Source organism: Pterocles gutturalis, unplaced genomic scaffold, assembly GCF_000699245.1.
Source record: "Pterocles gutturalis isolate BGI_N339 unplaced genomic scaffold, ASM69924v1 scaffold15418, whole genome shotgun sequence".
Taxonomy (NCBI): domain Eukaryota; kingdom Metazoa; phylum Chordata; class Aves; order Pterocliformes; family Pteroclidae; genus Pterocles; species Pterocles gutturalis.
This window is the reverse complement of record NW_010125837.1, coordinates 1-20,108: the sequence shown is the minus strand read 5'-3', so window position 1 is coordinate 20,108 and position 20,108 is coordinate 1. Positions and strand designations below refer to the sequence as shown.

Sequence of the window (20,108 nt, the reverse complement as noted above, 5' to 3'; positions counted from 1 at the left end):
GCTTTGGCGGAGGTGGTGGCAGCTTTGGCAGCGGTGGCTTTCAGGGATGGAATGTGGGAATTCTCTCCAACAACGAAAAGCTGACCATGCAGAGCCTTAATGAACGTCTGGCTTCCTACCTGGATGTGGTCAGAAATTTGGAAAAGGAAAATGCTCAGCTGGAGCAGTTAATCAGGGAGTGGTACCAGCAGCAAGGTCCAACTGGTGCAAAGGACTACAGCCACTATTATGGAACAATTGAAGACCTTCAAAACCAGGTAGGACATTCTTTGTCAGAGAAGTTTAAGTATTGACAGATTTTTTGTCATTGAATAAAATGTTTGAGGCACCCAGCACGGATACTTCTCAACTCACTCAGTGTCTCTCTGAAAGTGCCCCCTGTGCTTGAAATTCCACCTTCTGTCCATGCACCCAACCGTCTCCAACTAGAGGAGGGGAAACGATGCACGTCCCCGACAGCACACTCCACAGACCAGCCGTTGGCAGCAACCTTTCCAAACCTCTGGGTGCAGGAAATGCTGTTCCCCTCAGACCCCTGGGAATGACAATGAGATCGCATTCATAGTTCTGTCCCTTGGAACCTGAGAGATTCACAGGGAAAACTTTCCCCAGCTTATTGTCTTCTCTTCCAGCTTGTGACTGCGGCTGTGGAAACCAACAGGGTCCTTTTGGACCTGGATAACATGAGGATGACTGCAGAAGACTTCAGGATAAAGTAAATATACATTTCTCTTCTCCAGGCACTGACTTCCTTTCTCCTACTTTCCTCAACTTAGTTTCTTAAATTGATTCTATAAACAAATACCAATCCACAGAGACTAGGGCTCCTCCTGGTTCCATGGCAGCAGGGAATCATTTGTAGACTTCAACATTCTCCATTATTCCTGTAATGACCTTCAATGGGAATATTCCCCACGGCTGTGGAGTCAAAGCTTTAAAAACGCTTTATTCTTAGGGAAGAGAAATTGTGATTTTCTCACACTGAGAGTCAGATCAAACAGATAGATGAAACCTGCAAGAAGTGTGCAGTAGGAAGAGACAATGAAAAAGACCACAGAATACATTTTAATATTAAACTTTGATATTAACATTAAACTTTAAGCAGTGGCTGCTGGTTTCATTATTCTGCTGGTTGAGAGATATTATATGCTACAAAGCAGAGGCACAAAAGCAGACACTGAGATACTGGGACATGTGAACTTTTTCATCAGGAAAGTCAGCAGGAGAAGGACCGAAACCCCAGCCCAGGGATTAACATTAAACTTTAAGCAGTGGCTGCTGGTTTCATTATTCTGCTGGTTGAGAGATATTATATGCTACAAAGTAGAGGCACAAAAGCAGACACTGAGATACTGGGACGTGAACTTTTTCATCAGTAAAGTCAGCAGGAGAAGGACCGAAACCCTAGCCCAGGGCTGACGTTTCCGCACTGTCCTTGGCGCAGGTACGAGACGGAATATGGACTCCGGCAGAACGTGGAGGCTGACATTAACAGCTTGCGACCCTTGCTGGATAACCTGACTCTGAGCAGGTCTGACCTGGAAATGCAGTTTGAGTCTCTAAAGGAGGAGATGATTGACCTCAAGAAGAACCATGAGGAGGTAAGAGCCAGCTCCTCGAAATGCAAACTGCAGAGGAAAACAAGATCACGTGCAATACTGGCAACGTGGGGAGGCTTTGCAGGTAACATCCTCTGCACCGATCAGCCTTCCCCGCTCTCCAGCGCAGCTCTGGGCACAGTCCCTCTCCACCAGCAATGACTGGGGAGTCAAGGCCAAACAATAGCAACAAGAAAACCACCAACACACACATAGAAGTTGTCGGAAGGATCCAGGATGGCTTATGATGTCAGTGCAAATTCACTGACTTCAAAACTCTTTCACAAAGTAATTTCATCATTTTTGTTTATTTGCCTTGGGTCTGGGTTTTCTCTGCAGGAAATGAAATCGCTGCAAACACAGTCCAGTGGTGACGTGAATGTGGAGGTGAACGCTGCCCCAGGAGAGGATCTGCTGAGAAAACTGAACGATATGAGACAAGAATACGAAAACATTATTCAGAGAAACCGTGAAGAGGTTGAAAGGTGGTATGAAAGCAAGGTAAGTGGTTTCAATTCCAATGTTCACATTGCCAGCTTTTGGTAAGAACTTCCTGCAGATGAATGACACCTGGAACAACAACATCCATTGCTTTTAGGATGTAATGGTAGAACCCTTTGATTAAATAAAGGAAATCACAAGTGGCTTAAGCTGCACTGGCAGAGCCCTGCGCACAGTCTGAACAGCCCCGTAATGCAAGTGGCCCTGCTTCCATGTGTGCTGCCAGACGGTTCCAAGAGAAACTGCCACGTTGACATTGTAAGTGAAACTCAAAACTCCAGTTCTGCGTATTAATTTTTCAGATGGAGGAAGTGAGTCAACAAGTCCACTCAAGTGGCCAGGAAGTGGAGTCAAGCAACCGGCAGATCTCGGAGCTGAGACGTGACTATCAGAGCCTGGAAATTGAGCTGCAGTCGCAGCTCAGCATGGTAGGTAACGATTGCTTCTGGTCCTCTGATACGCAAAGAGCACAGGAGTTGCCGCAGTGACAGGAGATCAGCTCTGGCTGGTGCTCCATTTACTGACGATGCTTGGCACGCATCTGACATCGTGTAAGATTTTCCTCGTTTTGGGCACTAGAACGCTCTAATCCTGCCACATTCCCAAAATGTGCCACATTCCCACCAACACGATTTTTTCTTTCATTCTCAGGGACAGTCTTTGCAATCCAACCTGGAAGACACAGAACGCCGCTATAACATGCAGCTGCAGCAGATCCAGAGCATCATCATCCCCTTGGAGGAGGAGCTGGCCAGCATCCGCTGCGAGATGGAGAGTCAGAACCAGGAGTACAAGATGCTCCTGGGCATCAAGACCCGCCTGGAGCAGGAGATTGCTCAGTACCGGGCACTGCTGGAGGAAGGGCAGCAGGATATTAGGTACGTGCATTCAGAGGAGTTAATGACCACGCTATCTATCCAAACAGGTGAGAGCAGCAATATCTGTATTAGGAACTAGTGCACTGATTCATCATTAACATATGTACTACAATCACAAGAATTCATCTGGAATCGAAATCTTAGCTGGCACTGCACACAGCTGTATTATTCTACATTATTATGAACCAGATAAATTGTTGACAGAAGTATTTAGAACTATAATTTGCCATTTCTTCTCCTAAGTGCAATCAGGAAGTACAGTTATACATGAAAATGAAAGGCAAGCAAGAAAATAACTGTCTTTTAGAAATACTCAAGGTACATATTTTTAAAGACTTCTAAAGCCATCCATTATCTTTCTTTTTCTTCTTTGTTGGAGATCAGTTAATTTGTCCTTAATTAGGAGAGTTTAAAACCAGTTCTCTAGAACATGTTCCACCCAATGGTGTTTCCCCAATCACACAAGGAGCCCAGAGAGAGTCAGAAAGTGGCCTTGATACCGCCGACAGGAGCCAGACACGGGTCGCGTTGCTATAAACCTTACTCATACACACCCCTTCCTCCTTACAGCACCTCCCAGGGAGGAGGTGGTGGTGGATCTTCAGGAGGAGGAGGTCATGGAGGAAGCAGCTGGTCTTCTGGAAGAGGAAGTAGTGGAGGAGGAAGTAGCTGGTCCTCAGGAGGAGGAAGCAGTGGAGGAAGAATTGGAGGATCCTACGGAAGAACTTCCTCTTCCGGAGGTGGAGAGAGCGGAGGAAGAACAGGAGGTGGAAGCTGCGGTAAAACTTCAGGTGGAGGAGGCGGCAGTGGTGGAGGAGGGGGCAAATCCTGCCTCTCCCACTCTTCATCTTCCGAGTCCCACTCTGGCAGCTGCTGTGAAAGTCAAGGTAAAAATCGGAATAAAAGAGTACATCCACCCATTCACATTTCTCTCTGAGCAGCAGGAAAGGCTGTGACAATTTCCTTCCGTATTTGGAAATCTGGAGATTTTTTTGCTGTTTTTTTCCCAATTATGTTTTAAGTCCACTCTGACATTTGTTCTTACACAGTAAGAGATCAACATGGCAGCATTTTCACAGGTGGCTCGAATGAAGAGGATGTTATGAAGAGTTGTATCAGGGCATGTGTAGAAAGAGAAGGGAGAAAAGGAAAAATTATGCCCGATCCAAAGCATCCAGGGAACCAGAGAAGTCAGTAGTTTTGTTATGAAGAGTTGTATCAGGGCATGTGTAGAAAGAGGAAATGAAGGGAGAAAAGGAAAAATTATGCCTGATCCAAAGCATCCAGGGAACCAGAGAAGTCAGTAGTTTTGGAATGAAGCCAGATGTTAGAAATGTAACTGGTATTAAGGGGGAAAAATGGTTAAAGCCAGGTCCCTTCTAACCCAAACCACTCCATGATTCTATGATTAAAAAAGCTGGAGCACTCACGACATTTAAAATGTGAGGGGTATTCACCGCAAAATCCTGAAGTAGCAAAAGATGGGGAGGGACCAAAAGGTCTTTTCCATGTCTGATTTCATGGCTGTGGTTCCAGGAGGTGCTGAAAACCTGAAGCTCTGCCTGGAAGGGAACAGAACATTGGAGAGAGGAGCAACAATGGAGGAAGTGTCCGAAGCCATAAAAACAATGAGACTGGGTAAGGCTCCAGGTCCTGACAGCATCTCAGACAAATGCCTGAAAATGCTAGAAATTACCAGCAAGTTGTAATTTTTAGAAAGGTTCTCTCCCACTTCTGAATTTTTAAAGAAAATGAACCTGCTTTGAGGCTTCCATTTATTCCTTCTTATCAAGGAAGTAACAGGAATATCAATCTCAGGTACGGACGCAGCCTTTCTCCCCAACGTGCTGTTTCCGTCACAGCCTGGCAGGTGGTCACGGAAGCATTGGCTATAGACCTAAAGGTCTGAGCCATCAACGTGGAAAGTAAGAGTACTGCACAGGCTCTCTAGATGCTGAAACCAAAGGCAGTGAATCCAGAAGGCTTTCGTGTATGAGTAAGGGTTTTTTTGTAAGACTTGGTGTAGACGAGATCCAGTTTTTACAAACACCTGGGCTTTGCAAGCTCCTCTGTGAGAATGTCCTCCTTGGATCAAACACCCTACCTGACCGCAACAGCCCAACATGTGCTAAAGTTTGGTAGGCAAGATGAAAACATACATGCCATCCACCTTTAACTTTAAAAAATTAGTTGTAAATACCCATACACACATAAATACGGATTCCAAGTTCATCTGTCTGGTTTATACTGCTAAGCTGAAGGACTGATTTACACTGACACAGCTGAGAACAGCAGCAGGACCCTGCGTTTAATCTGATAAAGTGCAAACACACGTGCTTGTACAAAGACGAAGGGTGACACTGTTCGAACCTTTCCAGAAAGCTGGGAAAAAATTCCAGTCCACTGGGAACTGCACATTCTGTCACTATGAAGTAACAGAAAGATTAAAAATACTTTTTAAAGTGAGGTAACACTTCCTCAAATAAACTCTTGTTTCCCTCCATCTTTCAACAGGGAGTTTTAGAAGGTCTGAGGACTGACTGGCAAAACCAGCATCTTCCACTGCATGACCTCACCAGCGGGCGTTGGGACCAAGCGAGGCTACACCGACCACGTCTGATCACGCCGCTGCGGGGAGCAAGAGCAAACGCTTCTTCAAGTTACTCAACACAGTCCGCTCCAGGGGCTCATGAGGAGTCTCTGGACAGCCTGCCTGCTTCTTCCATCTGCATTTCTGTGCCTAATCACTGTTACCTGAGTTAATCTCTACCGTGATTGCTATTCCTGTAAAAAAAAAAAAAAAAAGAAAAGAAAAAGAAAAAAACACCCCCCTCCCCAATTGCTAATAAATCTTTGCTTCTCTCTGATGCAACCAGAAAGCCATGTCTGGGAGAAATTTCCTTCAGCAGACGGTTTTGTTTGAACCAGTTACAAATATCAAGCCCTACCCGTGGAATACACGATAACATGTCAGATCACGCATAAGACCCAAAAGTTCACAGCAACATATTCACCATTTAAGACTAACTGGGCAAGACTTTGAAGAACACCCATCCAGGTACAATGCGCTGGCAGTCCCCGCAATGGGAAAACTGTCAGGGAAAAACCTCCTGATCTCTGCTGTTAACTTCTACCATGGAAAGAGAGGATCTCTACTTTGTGACAGCAGTTCTCTCTCACGTAAAATAAATTCACAAAGCTGGAGTAGGAACCAATTTGCACGCATACGGTCCTACAGAAGAGGGAACTCCCAGGCTGGTTCTGCTGTCAGAGCCGTGCCCTGCTGTCGGGCAGCCGAACAACCCCCGGCTCTGCTGTGCGCTTCACTGCAGGGCACTTCTCAGTACAGACAGGTACACACTGACAAAGAAAATCGGCAAATTATTCATATCTAGGTGTGATTTTACAAAACCCAGTGGTAGGTTGAGAGAAAGAAAAAAAAGACACCCAAGAGGAAAGATTCCCAAAGGCGCTGTGAGGGTCACCGACAGCCCACACCGCAGAGGGACTGCTCACGGCGCTGAGGGCACCAGACGGAACCGCCTCTGTTCATTTCAGCCCTGCGTCCCTCCTGCTAACTGCCCCAGGGGTTCCCTCTGCCCCCTCCCCTCGCAGTGCTTCTCCTGTCTGTCGAGGCTGGGTAACGTGTGGGCTCTGCACACGCAGAACTTCTGCAGGCTGGAGGGTTGAAAGGAACGGCTCGGGGACTTTCACTCGAAAATAACTCAGAGGGCTTCTCGCTGAGGCGTTCCTTATCCCTGGCAGCTCTCCACTCACCTGCCTGAACACACAGGGAACCACAGGAGTGTCACTGCTCTCAGCTTTTCTCTCTCGGTTTCACAGTCACGAGTTTTGTTTTTTCACTCTGAGGAAGGCATCACCCACTGGAGGAGGTTGAGAAACACGATTGAGTGGGAGACCGTGGGAACGGGAATCCTGAGCGCCCGAGTTCCGGGCAGATCTGTGCCAGTGATTCACTGCACTGCCTTGCACCAGGCTCTCAGCCAGCGTGATCAGTATATGAAAAGAAGAAAAATCTAGAAAGGATTTTTTTTTCTGACCATTCTGTCTGGGGGCCTGAGGACCTGGCTGCTCTCCGTGAAGGACGGCTCCACACATAACCGCGCGCCGACAGCCCTGACCTGCCAGGCAAACGGCGGCATTGGTTGTGTTTGCAAGGCGCTCCCACCTCCCTCCTGTTGCAAAATCACCGACCGCAGTTCTAAAGCCCTTGCAGCATCACACCGTACTTGTCTCCATATTGCCAGCTGTCCCCAAAGCCACCCTCCCTGCTTGCTCCGCTGCTTTACACCCCCCTGAGACCCGTCTCGTCAAGGTACCAAACAGCCCAAAGGAAAGAATCTCTAACAGAGCCGCCCTGCTTCTCACACCTCCTCGGAGCCTGCCAAGCTGATCTCTGATCAACTCTCTGCTGAGTGCACGCTTCCCGGCTTTTCCAGAATGATTTACAGCCCATCACCGGCCTCTGGCCTCACAGAGGCTCCGAAGGAGGAGCAGCACGGACGTGCGGGAGCCTGCTGCTCCACCGTAGCACCTCTGAGGACTAGGGATGCCTCTTCGTTCTGTCCTTCTTTCCAAAAATACAACTCACTTTTAGTGTTTTACTGCCAGTTATCTCATCACCTGTCATCTGTGCATCGAACCTTGAGGAAGAAATTGCACTGAAATGAAGTGACGTGTTACAGTGTGTGACAAAATAAACACAACCCACCAACAAACATAAAAACCTCCACTTAATCATGGCATTAGTGCTCATTACAGCCAAAAAGAAGACTGCACTGAGATGATTTCTTCCTATACCCTGGAGGAAAGTGCCAGTTTCAGTATCCCTCCTTTTGCCATTGTGCATACACAAAATCTGCATCTAGGTTATCGGCAGCAGTGCTCACGGAAAGAACAGGCTGGTTATAATAACGACACCACAAAAAAACTTAACTGGAGGAACAGAGCTAGAAAAGCAAAACTGCCGCAAAGCAGGAGTGAGAAATACAGATCTTGTATTGTCAGATGTCCAAGCCTAGTGAGTGCTTAAAATGGGACACCAGTGAGGAGCAGTGAGGAGATCCCCGCACTTTTTATTTGCACGCATTTTGTTAGGCATTAATTAGCATAATAAGCTTTAATTTTATGAGCACAAAATGTTGCAATTTGGATACTTATCTGGTGTTCCTATTAGTGCTCTGAGAAGAAAACGGTGTGCGTGTTGGAACAGGACCTTCAGAACCACCGTAGGCAAAACCAGATGTGCACGCACGCTCCTGTGTGATCGCCTTCAGCACTCCGAGCGCAATTCCTTCGTCCATCTGCAGGCAGAGGTGTCATTTCCAAATTGCCTGTGCGCATATTCTGCTGATCTCTCTTTTGTTTAGCATTAATTGTCAGCTCTATTGACTGTCAAACGCTACCTGGGCTACGTTCTGCTCAGGATGAGCGCAGGGAAGTTCACCATTTCGCAGCAGCACGGGCTGCTCCCGGGCTGTCCCCATCCCCGTGCCAGGCAGCCGCCGCTGTGACGGGTATCGCGGAGGCCTGCTCCAAAGGAAAACAATAGAGAGAGAAAGAACGCCGGCTGTACTTGGAACGGGGCATGTGCTGAGCTGAACGAGCAGCAGTAACCCCGTGTCACCACATCCAGCTCCTCAGCAGGCTGGGAACGCCGGTGGCTGCGGCAGCGTGTGTCCTGTTTCGGGGCCGATTTGGAAACAGCCATGGTGTACAGTGCTGGGGATGCTGCGCCAACACCCCAACACCAGTGGTTGAACTGGGCGTCATGTAGAGGAAAGAGATCAGAAACGGTCCTAAAATCGCCGGTTTCTTTTACATGATTCCATAAATTATAAACTTTACATCATCCACACAACACAGCAGCGGAAAGCATCGGAGAAAAAAAAAATATAAGGGTCAGAAAGGAAAAATCCATCCTGTCCACAGAATGGATCTTCTCTGGTTTGTCAATATTTGCACAGTTAAATATTTAATAATCAATAAATCAGAATTTGCCAGGAGGGAATTCGATGTATGTGGCTTTATGAGAGGATGAAGTACTCGTCGCTCGGTTGGATTTTTCAGGTACCTTAGTACCATAGTCCACAGAGACATAGTCCATTGCTGAGAACAGTGACTGAAAGAGACAAAATACCCCAGGGGAACATGCTCAGCTGTTAAGAATACGGCACATCTTACTAGGCACCAGGATTTCTACAGAAAGTGCTAAGATTGAACTAGGAACAAAAGGGAAATAATAGCAACACTAAATCCCAAAAGGGAACATCCCATGAGCACGTCACTTGAAAGCTTCCAAAGATCTAAAGGTAAAATCCTGTATTTGTGTTCCTCCCTTGTATAGAAGTTGTGGCAAGAATATAGAACCAAAATGAAATGTTGAGGCTGGCTGAAGTTCTCCACCCTCAATGGCTTGACTCTTTCTTCTCTTTCATTACTTTTATTTTTGGAAGTATTTCCCAAGCACACACCAAGCTGTGCCCACATCAGAAGAACCTTCCGCTCTGGACAAGCCCCTGCTCTGAACGAATACACGTAGAAAAAGACAACCTACAAATAAAACAGGAATCAATGTAGGTTCTCAGAAAGTAATAAACAGGTTAAGAGACTCTTCTGGCAAATGGTTTTACTCTTGTTTTAATAATTCCAGAGGATTTTTTCCTCATTATTGCTAACAAGCCCAGAGGTTATCCTGGCTTGTCCGTACGGCATGGAGCAGGAATCTCACCGGAATCGCCGATGGAGAGCTGAATGTGATAATCAATTTTACACTAACGTAGTGGAATCTGTGATAAAGGGCCCCCCTGACCAAAATGACATTACCCAGACACAAAGGCAGAACAACACGAAAAAGAAAAAACATTTTGCCTGTAGGAAGCTACATCCTTCAGCACCAGCGGCAGAGCCCGCAGAAGCCTAGGAACGGTGTTTACGCTGCTGAGGTGACACTACCGTCCTCCAGCTGTCAACCAAGGAGAAATTATCACCTCATCACGCTACCCGGAATCTTTCATCACCTTTGAGCCACGGAGTGTATCAAATAGCAAGATAAAATCAGAGAGCTTTTGAAAGAGGTTGCATAAGCAGCAATAAAGCAACGCTGGCAAAAGCACAGCGCAAAGGACAGGGGAAAGGATTCAAGCAGAAAATGTTAAAGAATCCCCAATTCAACATAAACAAGACCAGAAGCTAAGAGGCGGAAACACCGCTGTAAAAGCATCACGCACGTGGAGCCTGAGAGCAGAGAGTACGAACGTACAGGCAGCTCCGAACCGAGACGGGCTCTGGAGCGCAGGGACTGCGCTGCCCCGACCCCTGCGAGAGCTCTGGGCGAAGGTGCCGGGAACAGGGCAGCGGGGGGCCAGCCCCCGGGATGTGCCCTCCTTGTGCCTGCACCCAGCTGTAGGAGGAGATGGGTGAATTCCATCAAACCCTGCAGTCAGCAGAGGATCAGTCACAGAGAGGACGAAAGGCGGTGAGGACATTTCAGTGACACAGAACCAAACCGTCCCTGGGAAACGGTCCCCAAACTGGGACGGTCAGGGGTCCGTCCGCAGCCGGGCCACAGATGCTGATGGTTCTGCCGTCGTTTGGACCCGAGCGGTGGGGACTGGCTGTCTGCAGGAACAAAGCCTCGACTGTACTAAAAACCAAGACATACATTTCTCACCAAGGCTTGCAGTGTAAGAATTGAGCTAAGGGGTGCTGGGGAAGGGAGACTCTGCATTTCAACCAGAATATTTCGTTTTCACCCAGGACAAAGATGAATACTCTCCCACCAGTGTGTTTTTGTGGGTGACGGCCATCGGGAAGCACAGAGGCAGTCAGCACTGTGTGCCCAAGCTCGGGCTGCTCAGAAACACGCAGTGCTGTCCCCAGACCCTCTGGCACCAAATCCATCAACTGGGGGCGAAAACCACCGACCGTCCAGCCCGGGCAGGGTTCTGGGGATCAGCACAAGACTGAAGTACGGTCTCATTTCTTTTGTGGTAAACAGTCTGCTTTGAACTGATTTGTGTGAAGAGCCTCTCAACTTTCCTCAGAGTCTCCAGGCTCTCTGTGCTGGGAGCTGTATACACCTGTCATATACGGCTCCGTACCAACAGGGAGAACGAGCACTTTTATATTAAACATAAAAGGTCTTCCCACACAGTAGTTTATAGGTCATTGTCTGCATTAATACAGTTTTTAATTGTGCCACAATTGACTTTATAACACAATTAAAGTATCCTTAATCTTCCTACTATTTTAGATCAACAGCTCTTTAGCCAAAAAAACCCAATTTTTTTTCTCTTTAATTTCCAGGACTTAGCTATCTAGTGTGCTGTATCATCACTTTCTTCACAAAGGAAGGATTTTGATTTTTAAATACGAATCCCTCTGCATTGCTTGAAATATGCTTCTTGTATCAATAAATGTGTCCCCTAAGTGATGGCAGGGACAGAAAATTCAGACAATCTAAACAGGCAAGACATACAGTGCTATTAATAAAACTCTCGCACTACCATGTATAGAGAGAAAAAGAACACAAGCAGTGTAGAAGATCCTAAATGTCTAAAATACGAAAGAGCGAAAGAGAACTATAGTCTTTGACAACAGCATCTACAAAAATCTGAGCAAAGAAAGCAGATTAATTACTGGACAAATAAATGCACAGCCTAACGTCAGAGCTTCGGGCCTCATCTTCTTTCTTTTAGGGAAGAACTGAGAACAAAAATTCTCCCTGTATAGATCTCTCAGGTACACGCTATCTCGACAGTAGTTTCCAGAGGATCCTGTACAAAGGGGCTTTTCCATCATGAAGAAGATCCAGGCTGCGAGAGGCTAAAGACTGCCTATGCCAGAAAAACTCAATGAAAAGAATGCCACCCGAAAGAAATCCAACGTTTGGTCTCAAACCAACACCATAAAACCCGCAATGGGCTAGATTGCCTGAGATATCAGCACAAAAATATTGTTCAGCAAATTATTCTTGGCACAAACAACAAGGTTGGTAAATGCCCTGGGAGAAGGAAACACCCTGATGGTGACACCCACTGTCAAAAGTATAAAGAGAGAGAGCCGGGGATGAAAATTTACAGTCCTGACTCTTATCAGGCTGTGCACCTCGATTTGGGACTGTGGTTAGACTCTCACCTGCTGTCACTATGAGCTGTGGCACCAAGTCTTCGACGAGTAGCTCTAGAATTAGCAGTGGAGGAGGTGGTGGTGGAGGTGGTGGAGGTGGTGGAGGGAGCAGCAGCTACGGAGGACATAAGTCTGGTGGATACTCCTCAGTGTCCACTAGAAAATACACCTCCTCTGGAGGAAGCGGAGGCTTCTCCGGGAGAAGCTTTGGTGGAGGAGTTTCCAGGAGCAGCTACGGAGCGGGCTTCAGCAGTGGCAGCTGCGGGAGGATCAGCCGCAGCAGCTATGGCGGGAGAGGGGGTGGTGGCGGCTATGGAGGAGGAATAGGCTGTGGAAGCATGGGAGGAGGATTTGGATCCGGTGGGGGTAGCTTTGGGGGAATGGGAGGTGGTTACGGAGCCGGCCTCGGTGGAGGTAATTTTGGTGGTGGTGGATACAGCGGAGGTGGGTTTAGTGGCTTTGGGAGCAGTGGGGGCTTTGGGAGTAGTGGGGGCTTTGGGGGTGCTGGTGGCTTTGGGGGTGGCTATGGCGGAGGGGGCTTGGTGGAGGGGGGTTTGGTGAAGATGCCAGCTTGCTCTCCACAAATGAAAAGTTGACCATGCAGAACCTTAATGATCGCCTGGCTTCTTACTTGGATAAAGTGCGACGCTTGGAGGATGAAAATACTCAACTTGAACATCTGATCAGGGAGTGGTATCAAAATCAAGGTCCCACTTCTGCCAGGGACTACAGCCACTATTACAGCACAATCGAAGACCTGCAGAACCAGGTATGATATAATTTGACTAACTTTGAACAGACTCTATTAGAACGGCACTTGCCTCCTGCAGCACAAGATGCCTCTTTGGGGCAATGCATCCCCTCTTTTGTTTCAGCCAGGAAGCAGACTGGTGTGGGGACAAAGCCTGGCCAGCTGTTCTCTGCTGTGGGTGATGTGTGTACTCCGGCACACTTGTATTTGGTGCAGGCAGCACCGTTTGGTGCAATGGCAGATCATCACCAGTGCACCCATGATGGGGCAGGTCCAGTGCTCCTGTGCGTGTTCGTCCTCGCTCTCCTTACCAGGAGAGACAATCACCGCTTGCTTATGTTGTGCTTCCAGTGGCCATATCAACTGCATCTCGTTGTGAACACACAGGATGAGCCAAACTGTGCGTTTAGTCTAATTCTAGCCCTTGGCCATTTAACCAACCAACATCAGTGTGGCTGCTGCTGAATGCAGTGGGAATGACGTTTTCCCCCTGTTTTTGGAACATGAGGAGTTCATTAAGTTGCTCTTTCCAACAAGATATTGCATTTTTAATGGATATTTGTAAACCAAAGGTGACAGCAAAGGCACTTTCTTTTACCTGGAAGCAATAAACTCTCTCTACATAGCTCCTGCAGCTCTAGGCAGGCTTGCCATGACCCTGAAGATACTCTGCACTCTGTTCTGCACAGCTATTCCTTCCCTGCCTGTGTGTCAGCCTGAAAAGACAACCGACCAGGTAACACCTGCCCTCTCCCTTTCAGATCGTCGGTGCAAACGTGGACCTTAACAAGATCCTTCTGGACATTGACAACACCAGAATGACCGTGGATGACTTCAGACTGAAGTGAGTCTTGCCCTCCCTGCCTCATCCCGTCCCACCTCCCCTCACCTGCCATGAGCTCACGTTGCCAATTCATCTCTGCAGGGGCTACAGCCTCTTGGCCCCAGTGACAGAACATGAGGTTGCTGGAAAAAACATTCTGAGAATGACTTTGTGTTAGTTTTCCTTGTTTTTGTCCGGACTAGTTATTGAAGAGTACCACTTAAAGGACCACAGACTGAGTTCCTCCATCCTTGCACAGAGATTTACAAGCACAATCCTCATCATATAGATCTCAGGGAGAAATTCTACTAAAATCAAACATACTGGAGATGGACAGAGAATTAGGGCCTTCCTTTTAACAACTGAGCAATGGGATTAAAGACCAAAGATGTACCGAAGGGGATTGTTCACAATCAAGACAACAAACAAAGAGGTCTGGCAGCATTTTTTACTCTTTCTTCTTTGTCATTTAGGTACGAAACTGAATATACTCTCCACCAGAGTGTGGCAAGTGATATTAACGGATTACGTCCGCTTTTGGATCAACTGACTCTTGCCAGATCTGACCTGGAGACACAGTTTGAATCCCTGAAAGAGGAACTGATCTATCTTAAGAAGAACCACGAAGAGGTAAGTTTCTCTACACTTTAAAATAACAACTAATGAAAACTCAACACTCAGAATTGCCTGTGGGTTTCTTCCACTACCAGTAACCAGATTTCAGCGGCTGGCTTTGATCATCCCATTTGACAGAAGCTGGCTTTGATTTTCAGGAGTACGCAGCATCCCTAGCTGTGTCCCTTTCTTCTTCTGTATTTGAAACTATGACACTCCTCCTGACCTTCACCCTCTGACAACCTGCTGGGGTTTTTTGTGGTTTTTTTCAGGAAATTAAAGGACTGCAAACACAGTCTAGTGGTGATGTCAATGTGGAGGTCAATGCTACTCCTGGCACTAACTTGATGGAAAAATTGAATGAAATGCGTCATGAATACGAACGGCTTATTGAGAACAACCGGAGAGAGGTGGAAAGCTGGTACGAAGCCAAGGTAAAGCACAGGGTTTCTTCAGTTGCTGCATCTTTCCCAAAGAACTGGAGCTATTTACATCTAGCAGAGGAAGGGCAACTTCTCACGTATTATTTATGGGGCATTAAGTTTGAATGACGTTAAGCAGTCTAGTGCAGCAGGTCAGTTCTGGAGTATGAAGGTTACATGGAGCATGGAGAATCTCTGCGTTCCAGTAGCAGGTGAATGACACGGAGTGAGTCAGCAGAGTGGCCTGTGGGACAAACACACACAGTCAGTCTCCAGTACAGTTTTCTTCATCCTTATTAATTGCTTTCTCAATGCTTTTATGTCAGCCCCACAATGTTTTCTTGTTATCAGAAATACCTCTGCTTTGTATGTGAATTTTTCAGATGGAAGAAGTTAATCAACAAGTCCACTCAAGTGGCCAGGAGATACAGTCAAGCAACCAACAGATCTCTGAGCTGAGACGTGAATACCAGAGCCTGGAAATTGAGCTGCAGTCACAAGTCAGCATGGTAGGTAAAGGTGTTTGCCTCTGTTCCACTGTGAGACCGGCTGTATGTGGTGTTAGAATGAAAGAACGGTTACACCCCGAGAGTACTCCAGCTGCGGAGAACGGGATGCTGGATTACTTATCTTCAAAAATGTACTTTTTCTGGTTTGTGAACATCTCCAGTTTTTCCACGAAAATGAGATAAACTTGCCACGTTCCCATCAACACTCTATTTTGGTTTCCATTTGCAGGTAGACTCTTTGCAATCCAACCTGGAAGACACAGAACGCCGCTATAACATGCAGCTGCAGCAGATCCAGAGTCTGATCATCCCCTTGGAGGAGGAGCTGGCCAGCATCCGCTGCGAGATGGAGAGTCAGAACGAAGAGTACAAGATGCTCCTGGGCATCAAGACCCGCCTGGAGCAGGAGATTGCTCAGTACCGGGCACTGCTGGAGGAAGGGCAGCAGGACCTTGCGTATGTAAACTGACAAAAGAACACAGCACAGTGTGAAACCCAGGGCTGCCAGATTAGTCACAAAGTCAGGAAATTAACAGTCGAGATTTGCAGAACAGATTTTGTACTGAAATGAGGCTAATGCAGCTATCTTGAGCAATCAGCCCTCAGGTTTGAGGTACTAGAGATGTCTTGGCAAACCTGTTCAGAATATAAATCATGTAAGGAAAAATCAATGCAGAAATTCTGAACTACTGATTTGAGGCTGGTCAGGGAGACCCACGTAGACACCCTTGCCTTTACCTTGGGTCCAGAAAAGGCCAGGACCCAAAGAGACAGAAGTCATCTTCGAAAAGAGTGTAAGCAGAAAAATGACCATAGTTTTCCAAACCCTCACAGAAGTCTCAGTGTGCAGTTCTTTGACAGTTCAAGCTACTTCGCTTTCCCTTACGCTTGTAAGTGGCTCCTGAACGAACAGCTACAGCTTCATGTTCTGCCCTTCCCGTTTGGAGCACAGTGACACCACCCACTGAAAAAGCAGCAACGCTCAATCTTGCAAGAAATATCTGAGCAGAATGTGGGAAAAGCAGAACTCGTCTGTTCCAGCTGAAATTGAAAGAGGGGTTGATTTCTGGCACTCCATCCGTTGTCTTGCTGATCTGTGCTAGGTTCTAAAAAGGAGAAGTACAGACACGAGAAGTGCAGGCTTCTGTGCAGCATCTATAGATAGAGCTCCTCTGAGATCAAAAACGCATTTGATTAACTCTTTTTTTTCTTTTTCTTTCTCTTTGCAGAATCCCAGCAGGAGGAACAGGAGGAGGAATGGGAGGAGGCATAGGAGGCGGTAGAATAGGAGGTGGTGGCTATTCTTCTGGAGGAAGAGTAGGAGGAGCTGGTGGATATGGAGGGGGACATGGAGGGGGACATGGAAGCAGTGGCATTTCCTCTGGCAGTACAACAGGAGGAGGAGTTGGAGGAGGAGGTAGCAGTGTGAGTGGTGGATATGGAGGTGGTAGCGTTTCCTCTGGAGGAGTGGGAGGAGGAAGTGGTGGAGGAGGAATCGGAGGAGCAAGTGGAGGAAGCGGTAGTATTGTTGGAGGAGGAGGCGGAGGAGGAGGCGGAGGAGGAAGGATCTCAGGAAGCGTCAGTAGTTCCCACTCCTACTCTTCATCTTCCCATTCTCAGTCCTGCAGGAGTGGTGGTGAAAGCCAAGGTGAGAACACTGTCCTCTCAGTCCCATCCTTACTAACAGATGCTCAGACACACTGCACCAACACACTCTTCCGGGGCACAGTACCGAGGATAAACTCAAATTTCTGAAAAGTGTTACACTTACTGTTATTAAAAATTCTTTCCTATTTGTGTGCAAAGCACCAATTCTGCTTAAGAAACACATTCCATTTCTACTCAGTTTTGTGGGTCACACCAGACAACCACGTAGCTAAACCCCAGCTGCTTTTCTTCATCTCTCTCATTCTTTGAAGAACCTCAAAAATGCTTTTGTACCATGATGAAGTTTTCCTTTATGCTTTTGGAATGCCTACGGTCTCCTATCACATAATCAAGCTTCTCTTCTGTCTGGTGAACACCAGTGCCTCAGAGGTGCAGTGCCAGTGCTGAAGAGATTAATGCTTTCTTCACCTCTACACAGGGTATGGAAGAAAATCTTTCGACTAAGAATTTACATCGAGGATCCCAAAGCGCAAGACCTTTCAAACGGAAATTGGCCCAAACCCTCTACATTCCCCGTGCTCCTGAGGAGACAGATGTTCTCACCAGTTCCTCAGCGTTGCTGATGCCATCTATCCGAAAAGACCCGTCAGAGCTACACACTGGGCCCCCCGCCCACGCCACGCATGCTACGCGCTTCTTCTGCCTGCAACGCTCTGCAGCTTCAACCATCAGCACCTGAGCTGCTTGCTTTACAGATTCTTCCTGTTTGTTACTTGGGTTGTTCTGTATCAGGAAAATGTCGCTAATAAAACTTCATTTCTGTCTGATGCAACCAGCATCCTGTGTGCAGGCTTTCTTCTGGGTGTAAACACTTAAAAGGAAAATACACAGCAACACATGGCAACACAAGCCTCTAGGGAGAAAAGTTGATGATACATTACAGCAGTTGATAATTAAATTTAGAGTTAAAGCCCAATTTCTGAGCATTCAGGGCAGATCACAACCTTCTTGGAGCATCCTGTGCCGTGCCTGTTTTCTAATAACGTGCCAGATGCTCTTGTGGAGCTGAGCTCTGCAACATGGCGGAGCAAGCCACCAAGCAAATAATCAGAAAGAGCTCTCCTGTTATCAGCTATTCTTTGGGAGTTGCATTTGCTTCTGTCCAGCTTTTTTATAGTCATTATTTCAAAGAAATTATAGGATAGCTTTCTCCATCGATTGGGACAACTACTGTGCTCATGAAAACAAACAGTAGCTTGTTTCACTGCAGCCCACCCCCACGCATAAAACCCCTTTCCAGAGACTTACTTGAAAAAAAACCTTTGCCTTCTGGAGACTGACAAATTCCGAGATCAAAGGAAACAAACTGCACTGTCCTAGGCCTTTCAGAGCAGTCTCTTGTGCACGTCTGAGGAATCTCAGGAATTTCTGCCTGGTATTTGAGAGAGGGCTGCCCAAGTAGGCAGATGGTAAACCACAGCTTTGTTAATTTTAATGAGAAGTTAGCATCTGGATTCCTCAGCCTCATCTTAGTCCATCCTACAGCTACCAACCTAGACAGCCCAAAGCAGAAGCTAAGGACAGGCTGTGCAGCTCCCAGTGAACCTGGCAGCGGAAAAGGGGAAAGGACAATGAAACACCAGTGCCTGCCCAGCATGCCGGCCGAGCCGGGCTTCTCCCCTGGGGCAGGTTCAGCTCACAGCCCTGGCTGCAGAAGGCTCTGTCGGGGCAAACGAGGGGCCAAAATTCCCGCAGGCTGCACGGTGGAGGGTGCATTGGCCGAAATTCCCGCAGGCTGCACGGCGGAGGGTGCATTGGCCGAAATTCCTGCAGGCTGCACGGTGGAGGGTGCATTGGCCGAAATTCCTGCAGGCTGCACAGTGGAGGGTGCATTTCACTCGCACAGGAACCTGCAGGATGAAGGGCTGTGCTCAGGGAGGGGCCTCTAGTGGCAGATAGAAAGAAAATGTGGGTTGTGGAAGAGGAGCTACACCACGGAGTAAAGGCAAAACAGGTCGACGCACAAGGGTGTGGACTGAAAGAACTGATGCAAAATCAATTTCCATCACCACGTCACATTGCCACGCAAACTTTCCCAACACCTGGAAACCACCCAGGGAAACATCTGTGTTCGTACCGAGCTGGCATGAAGCAGGACTGCAGATCACTGACTGTGATCCCAGTGACACACAGCAGGAAGAATGAGGCTCTGCTCACGCTGATTTCTGTTTCTTTGGTTTAGATACGTGAACTGCACACACCATCTACAAAGAGATGTGATGTTCGTAGTAAGTGGATCTGCTCAAGGCTTTCCTCAGTTTCACGGCAGCTTGATTAGTAGAGATGGAAAAAGCAACTCCCTGGACATCCCCCAGTGCACAGGCAGTGGAAAAACCACACAATTGTTTTTTACTCCGTGTTTCGTGTCGCAAGATACTCTCTCACTGTTGGCAAACACACCTCACTCTTCAGATAATGATTATATTTTTTCAGATCTAATCTTTGTCACTGTAGCTTTTGAGAAAATTTTTTTCTGCATTATATAATTCAAGGACATATTCTGAGAAAGGGCTGTTTTAATATGATCATGAAAATACGAAATATCTGTAATTTCTCCTCTCAATTTCCTCTGACTCCATTTAAAACAGATAAAATAAATAGCTTTTTGATAGGAAAAGTTGTAATGTTTTACCTTGTAAAACATGACTTTTGTGACTGTCACCCAGTTTTCTCCAACAAGAAAAACGACTGCAATCACCCTCCTGCACTTTCAGAAGTTCAGTACCAGCAGGGCTCTCCTCAATAGCACCAGTGACAGCAGAGTACGATACTCACTGCAACGCTCTCTGTGTAGTTTTAAAAATTAAAAAATTATTTCAGTACATTAACGTAGATTTCTAAATGGCTGAAGTAAATGAACGAACGAAGAGTCCCTTGGAGGCGGCTGGCTGTACGAATCACTGCCGGTGATCAGGGGAGGCAGACAAAAGCTGAAATACCGAGTTTCGCCACAGAGGACTGAAGGAGCAGCCAGCCAAGGCGGAGCCTCCATTAACGCCTGTTCCTAGTGATATATTGCCAGATTAACAGAAGCTGTGAGATATTCTATTATCCAACAAAATATCCAACAAAGAGCCACCCACATGAAATTACAGTGCATGCTTCGTGTGAATCAACACAGACATACCTCACCAGAACAGTAACGCGTTTTCTTACCTCAGAAAAAATTCCCCTTAGCACATCACTTTCGGCA

At 47.1% G+C, this 20,108-nt stretch overlaps 1 protein-coding gene and 1 pseudogene across 1 annotated transcript in view; both read left to right on the top strand.

Moving 5' to 3' along the window:
- LOC104465621 (keratin, type I cytoskeletal 10-like) overlaps nucleotides 1–5,517 on the top strand; it is a 5,919-nt gene extending 402 nt beyond the window's left edge. Inside the window, exons 2-10 of the mRNA XM_010078746.1 lie at nucleotides 23–257; nucleotides 633–715; nucleotides 1,445–1,601; nucleotides 1,938–2,099; nucleotides 2,402–2,527; nucleotides 2,751–2,977; nucleotides 3,548–3,862; nucleotides 4,506–4,615; nucleotides 5,492–5,517. Coding sequence (XP_010077048.1) covers nucleotides 23–257; nucleotides 633–715; nucleotides 1,445–1,601; nucleotides 1,938–2,099; nucleotides 2,402–2,527; nucleotides 2,751–2,977; nucleotides 3,548–3,862; nucleotides 4,506–4,615; nucleotides 5,492–5,517 — 1,441 coding nt within the window. The remainder of the gene's footprint in view (nucleotides 1–22; nucleotides 258–632; nucleotides 716–1,444; nucleotides 1,602–1,937; nucleotides 2,100–2,401; nucleotides 2,528–2,750; nucleotides 2,978–3,547; nucleotides 3,863–4,505; nucleotides 4,616–5,491) is intronic.
- A 6,630-nt stretch (nucleotides 5,518–12,147) lies between these two features.
- Nucleotides 12,148–17,359, top strand: LOC104465622 (annotated as a pseudogene).
- Nucleotides 17,360–20,108: the final 2,749 nt, after the last annotated feature.